The following is a 17,012-nucleotide window of genomic DNA, read 5'->3' as shown; positions in this document are numbered from 1 at the left end:
GACGTAACATTTCTTAAACTCAAAGTCAATGACTAGAATTTGTATTTCAACAAAACATGTTCATCACAAATTTCTAGAAAACCTGGTGATTCCCAACACACAATACCCCACGACATAGCCTATCAGTGCTAATGTTGTTGTTAAATTTTTTATGTTGACTGAATAATCTATCTTTGGAAACAAGTTTTCCATCAATATTTAAATAATAGATAATTCCATTAAAAAAAAAAATCTAATATATTCTGATTCATTCACTCAAAGGTGGCCACAGTGGCAACTAGACTTAGGCTTTGGAAATTAAAATTAACGGATAACCAGATTTCATGTTACATTTAACTTCAAAATCACACAGTTTGAGAGCAGAGATGCATAAAAGAATGCAAGCATTATTTTCTTTGGCTCAAAACAAATCTTAATGTGGGGTTGTAGGAATTTACGAGGGCTGTCAATAAAGTAACGGTCCTTTTTATTTTTTTCAAAAACTATATGGATTTCATTCATATGTTTTTACGTCAGACATGCTTGAACCCTCGTGCGCATGCGTGAGGTTTTCCACGTCTGTCGGTGACGTCATTCGCCTGTGAGCACTCCTTGTGGGAGGAGTCGTCCAGCCCCTCGTCGGAATTCCTTTGTCTGAGAAGTTGCTGAGAGACTGGCGCGTTGTTTGATCAAAATTTTTTCTAAACCTGTGAGACACATCGAAGTGGACACGGTTCGAAAAATTAAGCTGGTTTTCAGTGAAAATTTTAACGGCTGATGAGAGATTTTGAGGTGATTCTGTCACTTTAAGGACTTTTCACGGTGCGAGACGTCGCGCAGCGCTCTCAGGCGGCGTCATCAGCCTGTTCAAGCTGAAAACGTCCACATTTCAGGCTCTATTGATCCAGGACGTCGTGAGAGAACAGAGAAGTTTCAGAAGAAGTCTGTTTCAGCATTTTATCCGGATATTCCACTGTTAAAGGAGATTTTTTTAATGAAAGACGTGCGGACGGATCCGCGCGTCGGGACCACAGCCGACGCGGTGCGGCGGCACAGGAAAAACACCTCTGTGTTGATAACCATTTGTAAAATCCAGGCGGCTTTTGATGGCTTTCAGTGGAGTGAGTATATGAGAAATTGTTTACAGGCAGGACATGTTCCAACTTGTCCTTAAGGCTTTCAACAGAGGTGTTTTCCTGTGGCGGGACCGTCGCGGCGGCTGCGTCCTGATGCGCGGACCCGTCCGCACGTCTTTCATTAAAAAAATCTCCTTTAACAGTGGAATATCCGGATAAAATGCTGAAACCGACTTCTTCTGAAACTTCTCTGTTCTCTCACGACGTCCTGGATCATAGAGCCTGAAATGTGGAGGTTTTCAGCTGAACAGGCTGATGACGCCGCCTGAGAGCGCTGCGCGACGTCTCGCACCGTGAAAAGTCCTTAAAGCGACAGTCTCACCTCAAAATCTCTCATCAGCCGTTAAAATTTTCACTGAAAACCAGCTTAATTTTTCGAACCGTGTCCACTTCGATGTGTCTCACAGGTTTAGAAAAAATTTTGAGCAAACAACGCGCCAGTCTCTCAGCAACTTCTCAGACAACGGAATTCCGACGAGGGGTGGACGACCTCTCCCCAAGGAGTGCTCACAGGCGAAGAAAAACTCACGCCATGCGCACGAGGGTTCAAGCATGTCTGACGTAAAAACATATGAATGAAATCATATAGTTTTTGAAAAAAATAAAAAGGACCGTACTTTATGACAGCCCTGTATGACTGTCCAAGAAACAGCTGCACGATGTGTAACCACATCGTGCAGCTGCTGGCACTGTGTTCCTGCGTGCACAAACCATTGGCACCGGCAATGTTCACGGCCTGCTCATCGGCGTGATGGTTAGTGGTGCACTCACAAGCCTGTCGCCCTGGAGTTGTACGTAGCTGCATCATGTGTGACGGGGCCCTTAAGGAACACAGCTTGTTTCTTTTCTGTTCTGTGGCTGATTTCTGCATGTTTTCAAAAGCCTCCCAGTCACTTTTTTTCATGGCTGACTGGTATCAATAATTTTCAAATAAAGGCAGCATTTCAAGGGTCATGAAAATGTTCTCCAAATGTGATTTTTGTTGTATGAACACAGAGTTTTGCACAAAGAAGTGCTTGCTCATAAGCATTAAAGAGATGCATTAAATGTGCATGTTGGTCTCTGTGCACAGTAAAACATTTGTTAAACTTACTGATCTGAAAAAGCAATGTGCATGATTAATTAACCCCTGCATGCTTAATGTAGTTTTGATTACTTTTTTTTTTACTTCCTGTGAGCAGATACGAAATAGTCTAGTCTTACTTAATAAGGAGTGTACTGTGTAAAATCAGTTTGTTTACCTTTTACAGTTCTATTTTAGCATGGAATAATCCAGGTGCTAAGCTCTGCCCTCTGGCGGTCATCCGGAATTCACAGAACTGTAGTTACATACGTAACTTTGATTTCATGTTAAGGGCAGCACGGTGGCTTAGTGGTTAAAACTGTTGACCCACAGCAAGAAGTTCATGGGATCAATTGCCAACTTTGGCCTTTCTGTGTGAAGTTTGCATGTTCTCCCCATGTTTGCGTGGGTTCCCTCCGGGTGTTCTGGCTTCCTCCCACATCCAAAGACATGTAGGTTAGATGGATTTGAAACATTAAATTGTCCGTAGGTGTGCGTGCAGGTGTTAATGTGTTTGTTTGTCTGTATGTGGCCCTGTGACATGCCGCATGGCGCAAAGCAATGCCGTGATGAAGCCTCACGGGACATGTTCTGGCATGTCCAGGCACATCCACAATTTCTCGGATAATCACTCGATGGAAAAACCACCAACAGCTGTCTGAACGCCATCTCAAAGCCGTCCTGTGAGACCAAAACGGAGGTGTTCCTTTGTCTCGCTCCATCAGCAAATCGGTAGTGACGCGCGAAGCCTCCGCTCGGCTTTCCATGACAAAATCTCTTGTTAAAAGTGAAATCTGCCAGAAAATGGCTTGATGTCCGCTCTTGTGATAACCAGAGAAAGTGCACACGATGGTCCCCGGCTCCACAGAGCCATCCGTTTAGAAATGATCCAGTGGTTTGTGGCTCTCGATGGCGGCACGGAGCGCGGCGCGCCGAGCTTCGTTAAAGCCGTCCTTAAAGCTGTAGTAACAGTCCTTATTCTCTGTGAAGCCTGTAAATTTTGAAGCCAGATAGATTTTTTTAATGGTTTCCAGCTGCCAGTCTCTAACAGTTTCTGAAAAAATTCTGATGGAAAAAAGCCCAAATCATTCCGCCATTTCCTGACAATGAAAATCCCGCCGAGGGGGGCTGGACCACTCCTCACAGGCGAATGACGCAACCGACAGGTGTGGAAAAACTCACGCATGCGCACGAGGGTTCAAGCTTGTCTGACGCAATCACACGTGATTCAAATCCATATGGTTTTTGAAAAAAAATAATAAGGTCGGATACTTTTCTAATAGACCTCGTATATATTATTAAATTAGATCACAGTGGAAATACTTTTTACTAGCCGAGATTTAAAAAATTACAAAGAAACGTACCGCTTTTCCTTTAACATGATGCAATAAAACCATAAAAATGTGTACAAACTGTTAGGCAGTGAGACGTCTGTGTGGCACAGGGTACCTGATATACTCTTCCTTGTTTTCCTCAGTGACTAAAACATTGGTGCCATCAGGTTTCAGGTCATGAGATGTGATCTTTCCCAGGATCTCCATGTCCACAGAGAAGTACATTTCCAGACCACATTCTTCAATATTGTTGTCCCTGGACATAATGATAATGCATGGTTTAATATTTATAGTACTGAAGATGGAATCTTGTGTTTAGCTTTAGTTTCTGAATTTTCATCTTGCATTGTGCAACATGAACCCACAGATGTAAACTGTGAGTATTGTAATAAATCTCACTGTTCACTTAGACCTCTCACAATGTATTTTACTTATTTAGTATTGGACATCTTAATGAAACACAGCATCTTGTACCACATGATAACAGTGCACATATTGATGAGATATTTCCAAATCACCAGAAGTGGGAACAAAGACAACATCTCTGTTTAAACTCCTTTGATTATCTTAGCAATCCTACATTCACATGTTGATGGCAGAAGAACCGCCACACTGCTCACTCACTGGAGTTTATCCCAGCAGTCATAGGGAGTGTGACGGGGTACAACCTGGACAGGCAGCCAGTCTGTTGCAGGGCACCACCATACTGCTGATTATATTAAAATCACTGTCTCCCATTGATGATGCTAAAGGCTGTAATTTTGCGGTGTTAATGATATGAATGACAATTTATTTAAATTGAAAAATAGAACAGAGCTACAGCAGTTTGTACGATTTTATTTTAATTTAGAATCTTATGGATTTGATTGTTGCTTGAAAGGGCAACATTTTGTGACCGGAGAGCTTAATTTCTCTCTGTAACATGCAAGTTATTTCTATTGATCAGATCTAAAACAGAGTTTCTACACTAACCACCAGCCAGTTTGTGGTTGTTTGTGTGTAACTGGAGCTCTCACAGCCAGTGGTGGTGGAATTCTTATTTTATTATCATCTCATCAAAAACAATGGAATATTCACTTTACCGTCTGGTACATACCATCACCACGTGAATGCAGCATTAAGGTGAAAATTTCATATGTTACTATGGTTACACAGGCAAGCTGTACATGCATACCAAATATACAACCCAAATTCCAATGAAGTTGGGATGTTGTGTAAAATGTAAATAAAAACAGAATATAATGATTTGCAAATCCTCTTCAACCTATATTCAACTGAATACACCACAAAGACAAGATATTTAATGTTCAAACTGATAAACTTGTTTTGTGCAAAATATTTGCTCATTTTGAAATAGATGCCTGCAACGTGTTTCAAAAAAGCTGGGACAGTGTTATGTTTATGACTGTGTTACATCACCTTTCCTTCTAACACACTCATTAAGTGTTTGGGAACTGAGGACACTAATTGTTGAAGCTTTGTAGTGGGAGTCTTTCCATTCTTGCTTGATGTACGAGTTCAGTTGTTCAACAGTCCGGGGTCTCCGTTGTCGTAGTTTGCACTTCATAATGTGCTACACATTTTCAATGGCGACAGGTCTGTACTGCAAGCAGGCCAGTCTAGTACCTGCAGTCTTTTACTACGAAGCCCGCTGTTGTAACGTGCAGAATGTGGCTTGGCATCGTCTTGCTGAAATAAGCAGGGATGTCCTCTGAAAAAGACATTGCTTGGATGGCAGCATGTGTTGCTCTAAAACCTAGATGCACTTTTCAGCATTGATGGTGCCATCACAGATGTGTAAGCTGCTCATGCCATGGGCACTAACACACCCTCATACATCACAGATGCCTGGCTTTTGAACTTAACGCTGGCAACAATCTGGATGGTCTTTTTCCTCTTTTGTCCAGAGGGACACGACGTCCATGATTTCCAAAAACAATTTGAAATGTGGACTCATCAGACCACAGCACACTTTTCCACTTGCGTCTGTCTATTCAAATGAGCTCGGGCCCAGAGAAGGTGGCGGTGTTTCTGGTTGTTGTTGATGTATGGCTTTCCCTTTGCATGGTAGAGTTTTAAGTTGTACTTGTAGATGTAGTGAGAAACTGTATTAACTGACAATGGGTTTCTGAAGTGTTCCTGAGCCACGTGGTAAGATCCTTTACACAATGATATTGGTTTTTGATGTAGTACCCCTGAGGGATTGAAGGTCACGGGCATTCAATGCTGGTTTTCAGCCTTGCCGCTTACGTGTAGAACATTCTCCAGATTCTCTGAATCTTCTGATTATATTATGGACTGTATATGATGGAATCCCTAAATTCCTTGCAATTGAACTTTGAGAAACATTGTTCTTAAACTGTTGGACTATTTTTTCACGCCATTGTTCACAAAGTGGTGATCCTTGCCCCATCTTCGCTTGTGAACAACGGGTGAGCCATTTGGGGATGCTCCTTTTATACCCAATCATGACACTCACAATTAGTGCCTTCAGTTCCCAAACACTTATTGAGTGTTGTTAGAAGGAAAGGTGATGTAGCACAGTGGTAAACATACCACTGTCCCAGCTTTTTTGAAACATGTTGCAGGCATCCACTTCAAAATGAGCAGATATTTGCACAAAAACAATAAAGTTCATCAGTTTGAACATTAAATATCTTGTCTTTGTGGTGTATTCAATTGAATATAGGTGGAAGAAGATTTGCAAATCATTGTATTCTGTTCAGCAATCACCATCAGTCTACAGATTGGCTAATGTTTACACGCTCTACTTCCAGAATACTGAACACAGTACAAGAAGGAACCAATCACCTGATCCAAATGAGTGAGTTGTAGAACTCAGGGTCAATGGACTCCAGGTCTTTAAGGATTAGCTTCTTGTTCAGCATGCGCTTGTAGAAAGGCAAGGAGAAGCCCGTGTCAATGAACTTCCCATGAAAAAGTGCCTACAGTCAGAGGAATACAAAGAGAGTCTTGTTGTATTATTCACTGGCCATTAGTTTGAAACATGAACATATGCCGACAGGATATCATGAATAGGCAACTTCGTGTCATGCAGAGTCGCCATTCTGTAGGTTTTCTTTGCCATTGATCGCCTAAGCTAAAAGGAGGTGCTAAACTTATCACTTATGCAGCAAGACCAGAGCAAAAGCTCACTGATGCAACACCAGATGTACCATGGTGGCTTAGTGGTTAGTACTGGTGCCTCACAGCAAGAAGGTCGTGGGATCACTTCCCAGTGGAGTTTGCATGTTCTTCCCGTGTCTGCGTGGGTTTCTTCCCCACAAACAAGAACATGCGTATTTAGGGTCTGCTCCTTTCTCTGGCCCTGCAGAGTGAGCTGCCTCATGCAGCTCTGTGCCTGAGTCAGACACCGTGTGACAGAGAGCAAAGGTAAACGTTCTGTTTTCATTAAATATTTTTAATTAGATCTCTTGTCATTCGCATTGGATTCAATTGTTGTGCAAGTTGTGATTTGTGACTCATCGTGCGAACTGTTGCACCAGACTGCCTTCAATATTTTGTCAGTTTGAAGTTTGTTTCATTTTGCACAAATGGTGGCATCACATAAATATAACGCAATGCTAAAATATCCTCGGCCATATGAGCATAAAAATAGGAAACAGAATGTGACCTTTTGATCTCTTAAAATAGGTCAGAGTTAGCTCTCTTTGAACATGTCCAAGGTCTGTGTCCCAAGAATACTCCCTGTGAATTTGAAGACCCTGGCAGCAATAGGAAAGCACATATGGTGAGCACAGACAGACGATGAACAGAAACGAATGGACACAAGGCCTTCGCAATACCCGATGGACATATTTTGGCCTCAGGTAAAAATCACTGTAGGCAGCGTTACTATTTTGCAAACATCCCACCTCTGACATCTTACACTAATTCATATAAAACGTATAAAAAGTTTTGTTGTGTCGTGTTCTGCTGCCAGCAGCAGCAAGACAGTAAGAGACTGAATACAGCGACAGGCTTCAACACAAATCTGGTTCATTAAACCGACATTAGTATTTGGGAATAAGAAGGCTTGAGAGCTTTTCCATAAGTTCTTTTAAAAAAAATATGTGTCAGTGACATGGGCTGCATTGAAACATGAATAGCTTTATCTTATAGTTACTTTCCCCCCTCTCAGTTTCTTTGTCATTTAACAGCCATTTTAAACACCAATACCAATTTATTTGCAAGTAGTTCATATCGGCCAATTAAGGTGGCTTGCCTATTTATCGTTGGGCTGTAATTTTGAGATTCTAACTCACCTAATTGAATGGATTAAAGCAAAAAACTCGTCTTCTGGCTGAATTTTTTTTTTAATGGCCAAATCATAAGTTGTTCACCATCTACCTTTTAATAAACCCTTTTGTGATTGTGTCCTAGGATTTGAGGCAAAATAAGGTGGAGACAGCTAAGAAAACAGCAACTGCTGAACAAGATTATATTTCACTCACTAACCATTGCTGTGCTTTTATAATGTTATAGAAAGGCTTTAACCTAGAGGACTTCCGGGTGAGCGTTTCAAGATGGCGGTCTAATGTTTTGGTGGTCCTGATCAGATGTGAAAAAAACTCCACAAAACTCGATAAATTGATTATGTATGTGTCCAAAATGACATATTATGCGTGGAGTTAGATCAAAGAAGAGACAAGGGGGTCCAAAAAGCGACAGTCAAGAGAAGACTAATTCTACAAACGCTGAGGACCAAACAAGCGCGATGCAGGCCGCAGAGCCAGACGAGGGAAGCGAGCTATCTACCGCTAAAGCCATACAGAACTTATGCGGCAGTATAAAAGAAATGCAAAACGACATCAACGCAATGAAAAGGGATATCAAACAAGATTTGAACAATTTTAAGGCTGAAGTGAACCAGAAGCTGGAGGAGGTCAGTGCGGATATTCGTAACCACAGTATAAGGCTCACTGAGACTGAACAGCGAGTGGACGAGCTCGAGACAGTGAACGTGGATCTGAGAGACACACTGCTTTATTGTCTCAAACAACAAAAAACTCTCCAGGACAAAGTCACTGATTTAGAAGGGAGATCTCGTCGCAATAATATCCGTATTTACGGTGTTAAAGAAGGGGCCGAAGGGAGCGCTATGCTAGCATTCATTACAGCTTTTTTAAAAGAGCAACTTTCCTTTAAGGAAGACATGGATCTACAGATACAGAGAGCACACCGGTCACTTGGCCCGAAACCCCGAGATAACACGATAACAAGATCTATCCTGGTTAATTTTCTCAGGTACGACATGAAAGAGAAGATATTAAAAGCGGCATGGGAAAAAAAGATAACCTTTGAGGGCAACACGATCTCATTCGCGCACGACTTGCCGACGGAGGTAAACAACAAGTTTAAAGAATACAAACACATCGAGAAGATCCTTAAAGAGGAAAAGATTCATTTTCAAACACCGTACCCGGCTAAGATGAGGATCCATTGGGAAGAAGGTCCACGCGTGTACAAGGATGTGGCAGAGGCGGCTGAGGACATGAAGAAGAGGGGATACCCCGTGCAGGTGCCGCGCTGAGGACGAGCCTCTGCTTTCCTGAGGCGCACACTGGAATAAAGTGAACAGCTCGCACACCGAACGCGCCCGCGAGAAGCTCTGTGAATTTCAACGACAGCAAGTATAATTTATTTTATAATGAGGCCTATTTTTTTTTCTTTTTTCTCACTAAAGAAGACATGGGCTGTAACATGAAGGTACATAAGACGCTTTTACTTATGCATCTCTTTTGAATTTAAGATAAGGACAGTGTGACATACTAACTGCATGTTCTACTGCGTTCACACGTTCAATAATTGAAGACAGAACTGGCGACGTGTGCCATGACTGAAAAATACAAGATACACAGATATATATTGTTTTGTTTTGTTTTTTTTATTAATTCGAGGGTTTTTTTTTTATTCCCTGTCAATTAAACACATTAATGGTGATTAGGACTAATGGACAATTGTTTGTTATGCTCAAAGGAGAAGGAACTTTGCTTCAGGTGGAGAAGGAGTCCCTATCTTGGATAGGACTGTTCCTCCTACAAGGTTGGAAAGGACGTAGTGGGTGGATAGGGCAGAACGAAGCCCTAAGGTTGGAAGTCTTTTTTTTACTTTTATTTGTTCTATGTTCTAATGGTTCTTGTTCTTATTGTGATGTCGGCGTAGGTAAACAGGCATACTGGTATAACTAATAATAATTTTAGAGCAGCTTCATGGAACATAAACGGCATGAACAACCCTGTTAAGAGGAGTGGAGTAATGTCCAAAATAAAAAGGGAGAAAATTCAAATTATGTTTCTTCAGGAGACTCATTTGTCCCAAACAGAACACGAGAAATTAAAAAAATTTGGATTTAGAAATACTTATTACAGTTCTTTTAAATCAGGTCACAAAAGAGGGGTTGCGGTACTAATACATAATTCCCTACATTTTGAATTTATTAAACAAAAATGGGACAGTGAAGGCAGGTATATATTGGTTCTGTAAATTGACTACTCTTCTCTCCGTTTATTTTCCACCACACTTTGATCGGCATTTTTGGGAAAAAATTCTAGAAATAATATCTTCAGAGTCACAGGGTATATTAATATGCGCAAGTGACTTTAATACAATATTGAATAAAAATGATACATCTAATAATAAGAGGATAGTCACACCACAAAGTAAATTGTTAAGGAAGGGCCTGGATGACCTACATTTACTGGGTGTATGGCGGGAGATGCATCCAACGGAAAAAGATTTTACCTACTTTCCCCCCCTCACGCAGTATACTCACGGACAGATCTCTTCCTGGTATTCAGGAATGATAGACAGAACAGAAAGCTGTGATATAGGTACTAGGGATATATCAGACCATTCACCAATCTATCTAACACTTCATTTGGATATAAGACCTAAAAAGACAATACGGAGACTAAATACAAGTTTATTAAATAATAAAAACGTTATAAAAGAGGTTAAAGCAGAAATAGAAAACTTTTTGCAATTAAATGACAATGAACAAGTCAATCCTAATATTTTATGGGACACTTTGAAAGCTGTTGTAAGAGGGAAATTTATTATCACTGAGTACAGCTATTAAGAGAGCAAAAAAAAAAAACAATGATCTGGAAAATACAGAGCTGCGGTTTTGGAATTCTGTCATGGTTCCAAGCTCTCCTGTCATCCTGGGGTGCGCAGAACCATGGCAGTGGTCCAGCAGCGCTTCTGGTGGGCGTCTATGGAGGCTGACGTCCGGGATTACGTCCAGACCTGTACCACCTGTGCCAGGGGCAAGGCCAACCATAAGAGGACATCGGGACTCCTCCAGCCCCTACCGGTGCCTCACCGCCCCTGGTCCCACATCGGCCTGGACTTTGTCACGGGCCTCTCGCCGTCCCAGGGCAACACCACCATCCTCACGATAGTGGACCGGTTCTCCAAGGCGGCCCACTTCGTGGCCCTCCCGAAGCTCTCTACGGCCCAAGAGACAGCAGACCTCTTGGTCCACCACGTCGTGCGTCTGCATGGGATACCAGCGGACATCGTCTCGGATCGTGGTCCTCAGTTCTCCTCCCAGGTTTGGAGGAACTTCTGCAGGGAACTGGGGGCCACCGTGAGTCTCTCGTCCGGGTATCACCCTCAGACAAACAGACAGGCAGAGCGGGCTAACCAGGAGCTGGAGCAGGCCCTCCGCTGCGTAACCTCCGCGCACCCGACGGCCTGGAGCGCCCATCTGGCCTGGATCGAGTACGCCCACAACAGCCAAGTGTCGTCTGCCACCGGCCTCTCCCCGTTTGAGGTGTGTTTGGAGTACCAGCCCCCATTGTTCCCGCTTGTGGAGGGAGAGGTCGGTGTGCCCTCGGTCCAGGCCCACCTCAGGAGGTGCCGCCGGGTGTGGCGGACCGCCCGTTCTGCCCTGTTGAAAGCCCGGACGAGGCCCATGCAGACCGCCAGCGTTCCCCGGCCCCTGCATACCAGCCCGGGCAGGAGGTGTGGTTATCGACCAAGGACATCCTGCTGCAAGTGGAGTCACAAAAACTCAAAGACCGGTTTATCGGACCATTTCCCATCCTCAAGGTCCTCAGTCCGGCCGCAGTGAAGCTAAAGCTGCCAGCTTCACTGCGGATCCACCCGGTTTTCCACGTGTCACGTCTCAAACCCCATCACACCTCACAACTCTGCACCCCTGGACCTGCACCGCCTCCTGCCCGGATCATCGACGGGGAGCCGGCATGGACTGTGCGTCGGCTCCTGGACGTCCGTCATAAGGGTCGGGGGTTCCAGTATCTGGTGGACTGGGAGGGGTATGGACCCAAAGAACGCTCCTGGGTGAAGAGGAGCTTCATCCTGGACCCAGCCCTCCTGGCTGATTTCTACAATCGTCACCCGGACAAGCCAGGTCGGGCGCCAGGAGGCGCCCGTTGAGGGGGGGGGTCCTGTTGTGTGGGCCGCTGAAGAGGAGAGGAGGTACTGCTGGCCCACCACCACCAGATGGCGCCCTGCTTGGAGTGCGGGCTTCAAGCACGAGAGGGCGTCGGAACTATTGGAGTGACAGCTGTCACACATCATCAACACCAGCTGTCACTCATCAACTTCATCCTCCATAAAAGCCGGACTGCAACTCCACCTCCCTGCCGAGAAATCAGCTACCATTCAGGTAATTTTCTCTGCTGAACAAAACATTGTGTAATAGTCTGAACTTCTTTTGCAGCCGTTTTCCTGTGGTGTTTGCCTTATCTGTGGGATTGGCGTTTGGTGTGATCAGCGACGGCTTCGCTTCACACCCCAACCAGATAAGTGGTTAGACAGGAGCTGCACGAGTGTGTGATTGGAGGTGGAGGTTTTCCCTCCTGGAGGATTCAAACACCGGAGGATTGCTGGGTGTGTATTCACACACCCACCACTAACTGTTTCTGTTTCTGCCAGCAGTACCGGGTCTGACTGCTGAAGACAGCGCAGGGCTTGGCGGCTCCGGTGTTCTTCAGATCCGTTGGTGGTGGAAGCTGTGTGGGATCCGGCTCTTCTCTCGCCAGACGTCTTCTATCTTCGAGCCTGCCCACACGTCACCTTGTGAATAACTGACAATCCACAATATTGTTATTGTCTGTAATTCGTTGTGCGATTCACAACATTAAATTGTTACTTTTTGGCTTATCCATTGTCCGTTCATTAACGCCCCCTGTTGTGGGTCCGTGTCACGACACCTTCCCAACAGAAATATAAATTTTTGAAACAGACATATTACGAAACAGGACCAAAGGCAACAAAATTACTTGCTAGGAAAATTCGTAAAAAACAAATGCAGCAATCAGTATGCGCAATAGTTGACCCCAAAACAAGGAAACTAGAAAACAATTTAGAAGGAATCGATAAAGCATTTCAAACATATTATAAAATATTATATACACAACCTGAACAAAGTAATCTAGAAGATGTTAAAATATTTTTAAATTCATTAGATTTACCATCAATTGAAAGTTTAACTAAACCAATAGATATGAAGGAACTGAAGATGATGTTAAGAAAACTAAAAAACAATAAAACACCAGGTACAGACGGCCTGCCAGCCGAGTGGTATAAAACGTTTGAAGAAGAATTATTACCGGTATTATTAAAATCACTGAATTGGACGCTAGTGAAAATGACCACACCACCATCATGGACAGAGGCGATTATAACAGTAATACCTAAGGAAGGCAAGGATAAAATACTGTGCAGCTCGTATAGGCCAATATCAATTCTAAACCAAGATTACAAATTATATGCATCTATAATATCCAGTAGACTGAACTCATTTGTCCCAGACTTGATTGAGGAGGATCAGACCGGTTTTGTCAGTGGCCGACAAACTCAAGATAACATAAGACGTTCTCTTCATATAATTCACAATATTCAGGCAAAAAAGGAGAAAGCAGTACTGGTTAGTTTAGATGCTGAAAAAGCCTTTGACTGTGTTAGCTGGGAATATTTATTCTTACTCTTGAAGCGATTTGGTTTTTCTGAAAGTTCAATTAATAGTATTAGGACACTATACTCAGCACCTACAGCAAGAATTAAGATAAATGGACGTTTAACAGACCGAATAAATCTGGAGAGATCTACCCGTCAGGGCTGTCCATTATCCCCTGGTTTATTCGCCCTATACATAGAGCCACTAGCCCAGGCTATAAGAGGAAATAATAATATCCAAGGCATAGAAATAAATTCAAGAGAACACAAAATAGCGTTATACGCTGATGATGTTCTTTTATACCTCTCTAATCCAGAACAATCCATTCGGGCCCTTCTAGACTTACTAGACATATTTGGTACTTATTCAGGATATAAATTAAATATAGGTAAAACCCAAATTATGACTTAATTATTCCCCTTCAAAAGAGATTAAAAATAAAATCACCGTTGACTGGTCTAAGAAAGCAATCAGATATTTGGGGTGTGGCTCACCCACAACCCAGGTGACTTGTATAGGAAAAACTTTGACAATGTAAATAGGAGGATTAAAGAAGAGTTCACACAATGGGCAACATATATATTTGATTTTAGTGCAAGAATTGAGGTGATAAAGATGTCAGTGTTGCCTAGATTATTATACTTATTTATGTCATTGCCTGTTAAAATTCCTCACTCACAGTTTCATGAATGGGACAAACAAATATCCAGATTTGTTTGGCAAGGACAAAAACCTAGAGTTAAATACAGTACACTGATGATCAAAAAAGAAAGAGGAGGATTTTCCCTCCCAAGTCTATATGACTACTATTTTGCGGCTCAACTTAAAACAGTTATACAGTGGTGTGACGATGCTTGTGAGGCTAGATGGAAGGAAATAGAAAGAAAATGTGGAAATATTCCAGTACACGCTTTGATTGGCGATCAGAAACTAAGAGGCATGTCAAAAGGAGTTAATCCGCTGGTTTCCTTTACACTATCGACTTGGTTTGGGGTGGTGAAAAAACTAAATATGAGCAACCAGATAAGAGTTTTAAGATGGGCTGCATTTGACTCAGAGTTCAAACCTAATCAAATGGATTCAGCTTTTAAAAACTGGTCATATAAAGGTATAACTGCATATTGTAAACTATTAAATAAGAATGCCATGCCAAGTTTCCAAAACCTGCAGCAGAAATTTAATATAGAAAACAGAGATTTTTTTTAGGTATTTACAATTACGTCAATATATATTTTCAAAAGTAGTGAAAGTGTCAGAAAATAATGGGATAATTCATCTGGTTATACAAGCTTACCATAATCAATGTAAATCGATCATTTCTAAACTCTATCAAGGCTTGTTGAATGGCAACTGCAAATCAAATTATATTAAAAAAAGATGGGAGAAAGAACTAAATATGGATATTTCAGATGAACAGTGGGACAATATGTGTGAATCTGCAATGTCAACTTCTTCCTCAAATTACTGGAGAGAGTTTTGTTGGAAAAGTTTGGTCCGATTTTTCATAACTCCAAAACAACAACAAGGGAGAAACTTGGGTGCTGTTAAGTGTTGGAGAGGTTGCGGGGACAAAGAGGCCAACCACACTCACATTTTCTGGTACTGTCCAAAAATTACTGGATTTTGGAGTGGTGTTAAAATGGAAATAGAACGGATTTTGGGTTTAGAATTGCAGCAACCCATTTTGACATTATTGCTAGGAGTTCTCCCTGAGGAAATGTCAATAAATGATAGATAATTATTTAAAATCTTTGGTGCTGCAGCCAAAAAAACAATTATCCAAAAATGGCTTCTGCCAGACCCTCCAAAGCTGGAGGACTGGCTGAAAAGAGTTGAAGAAACTCACAAAATGGAGAGATTAACATTTATGCTCAGACTGCAGCCAGATCTTTATGTAACAAAGTGGGGGAAATGGACTAAATTTACAGGAAACTGATGTGTGGCTGGTCTCAAGTTCCCTCTGAATATTAAATTCATTGCTGCTCTTAAAATTGTTTTGAATATGATCATGTTTATACCTGTTTACTTTAAATGCTTATTATAGGACTGAATTTGATTTTAGTAGCCGACTGTTATATTGTTATTGTTATATTGTTTTGTGGTGTGTGTATAATTAAGTGAAAAATTCAATAAAAACTAAGTGTCAAAAAAAGAAAGGCTTTAACCTACACATTACTTAAATACTTCAGGATAAATACATTTTAAGGGGACAGCTTTTACTTAATTTGATACCAATTAAGATCTATCAGATTAAGTAAAACAAACTTTTGCAAGCTGTTATTTGTCAATTAAATTTTAATAAAACAATGCTTTTGCTTAAAAAAAAAAAAATCCAATAAACCACCAGCACAACAGAATAAGTGCAGGAACAAATGGGGAAATAAGAATACTAAAGTGCTGCTTTTCTGCCTTTGTTTGTTCAATTCAAATAAAACAATGTTTTGACAAAAAACAAGACAGCACACCAGAACAAGTGCATAAGTGTAACAACATTTGAATTACTGCAATACTAAAGTGCTAATTTTTTCTACCTATCGCCCATGACACCGTATGCCTACAGTGTGACTACACCTGATGCCTGTTTTGGTTTTTTCCAGCAGCAATAGGAGTGGAGGAGGAGGTGGAAGCTGTATCAGCAGGAGTAGCTGTTACTCCAGGAGTGAGGATGAGGAGGTTGTCATAGAAGTGGCTCTTCCTCAAAGAGAGCAGGTGTAGGGTCTGACAGCAGAAGTGGCTGTTCTTATAGCAGTAGAAGTGGAAGCTGTAGCAGCACCAGAAGTGGGGGAACCTTTTTTTTTTTTTACTTTTTTACTCTAACCATTGACAGGACCTTCACAGCTTCCCTAAGCATCCTCTCCTTTTGGTTGTGTTTTCAATGTTCTTTTTCTTCTTCCTCAGACGGCTTTGGTATCTTTCCTAAGATGGTACACACATTTCGCTCAACGCTGGGTTAACGTCCATTTTGGAGGCCATTGTAGCTGTTGCCTTCATGTGGGACTTGACAATAGCTAAGCCTTCATAAGTGTCAGTGTTTAGCCTGACCCAACTGCTCTCTATAATGTCATAGGCTAAATAATCCTTCAGCAAATAGGCCAGTAAACAAAGACAGAACAGCCTTTACCAATCTCATCCCTCCTTGTGGCTTTCACAAATATTCTACTCAACCAATAAACATCAATTTGGGCAGAATTCTCCCCTGTGGCTGGACACAATGCATTAAGCGTGCGTGTACAGCCGGACCGTGCATTCACAGCCGGTTCATGCTAAAAGTGAGTTCCATCAGATTGGCACGGCTCATCTGTGGTCCGGCACAATGCCTAAAGTGTACATGTACAGCCATGTGGGTGTACGGCAATAGAGGCAAACACAATGAATCTGGTCCATTGCAGCTTGCCTGTGGCTGGACAGGATGCGTTCAGCTCGCTCACACATGTGTACATTGGGTGGGTGCCGACTGGCTGCAGAGCTGGGTGGCTGAAGGCTGCTGGAATATTCAGTCACTTCCAGAAGCACTGTTCCTCTCCGATCAAATAAAATGAAAAGTGTGTGTCAACCCCTCACAAGCTATC

General features: G+C 42.2%; 1 protein-coding gene across 1 annotated transcript in view; it reads right to left on the bottom strand.

Annotated features, from left to right (window-relative positions):
• Positions 1-17,012, bottom strand: part of LOC117511792 (NEDD4-like E3 ubiquitin-protein ligase WWP1) — a 143,598-nt gene that overhangs the window by 37,305 nt on the left and 89,281 nt on the right. Inside the window, 2 exon segments of the mRNA XM_034171695.1 lie at positions 3,628-3,768; positions 6,324-6,457. Of these exon segments, the coding sequence (XP_034027586.1) occupies positions 3,628-3,768; positions 6,324-6,457 (275 nt within the window).

The sequence above is a fragment of the Thalassophryne amazonica genome, chromosome 1 (genome assembly GCF_902500255.1).
Source record: "Thalassophryne amazonica chromosome 1, fThaAma1.1, whole genome shotgun sequence".
Lineage (NCBI taxonomy): Eukaryota > Metazoa > Chordata > Actinopteri > Batrachoidiformes > Batrachoididae > Thalassophryne > Thalassophryne amazonica.
The sequence above is the reverse complement of the archived record's forward strand: the minus strand, read 5'-3'. Positions and strand labels throughout refer to the sequence as shown.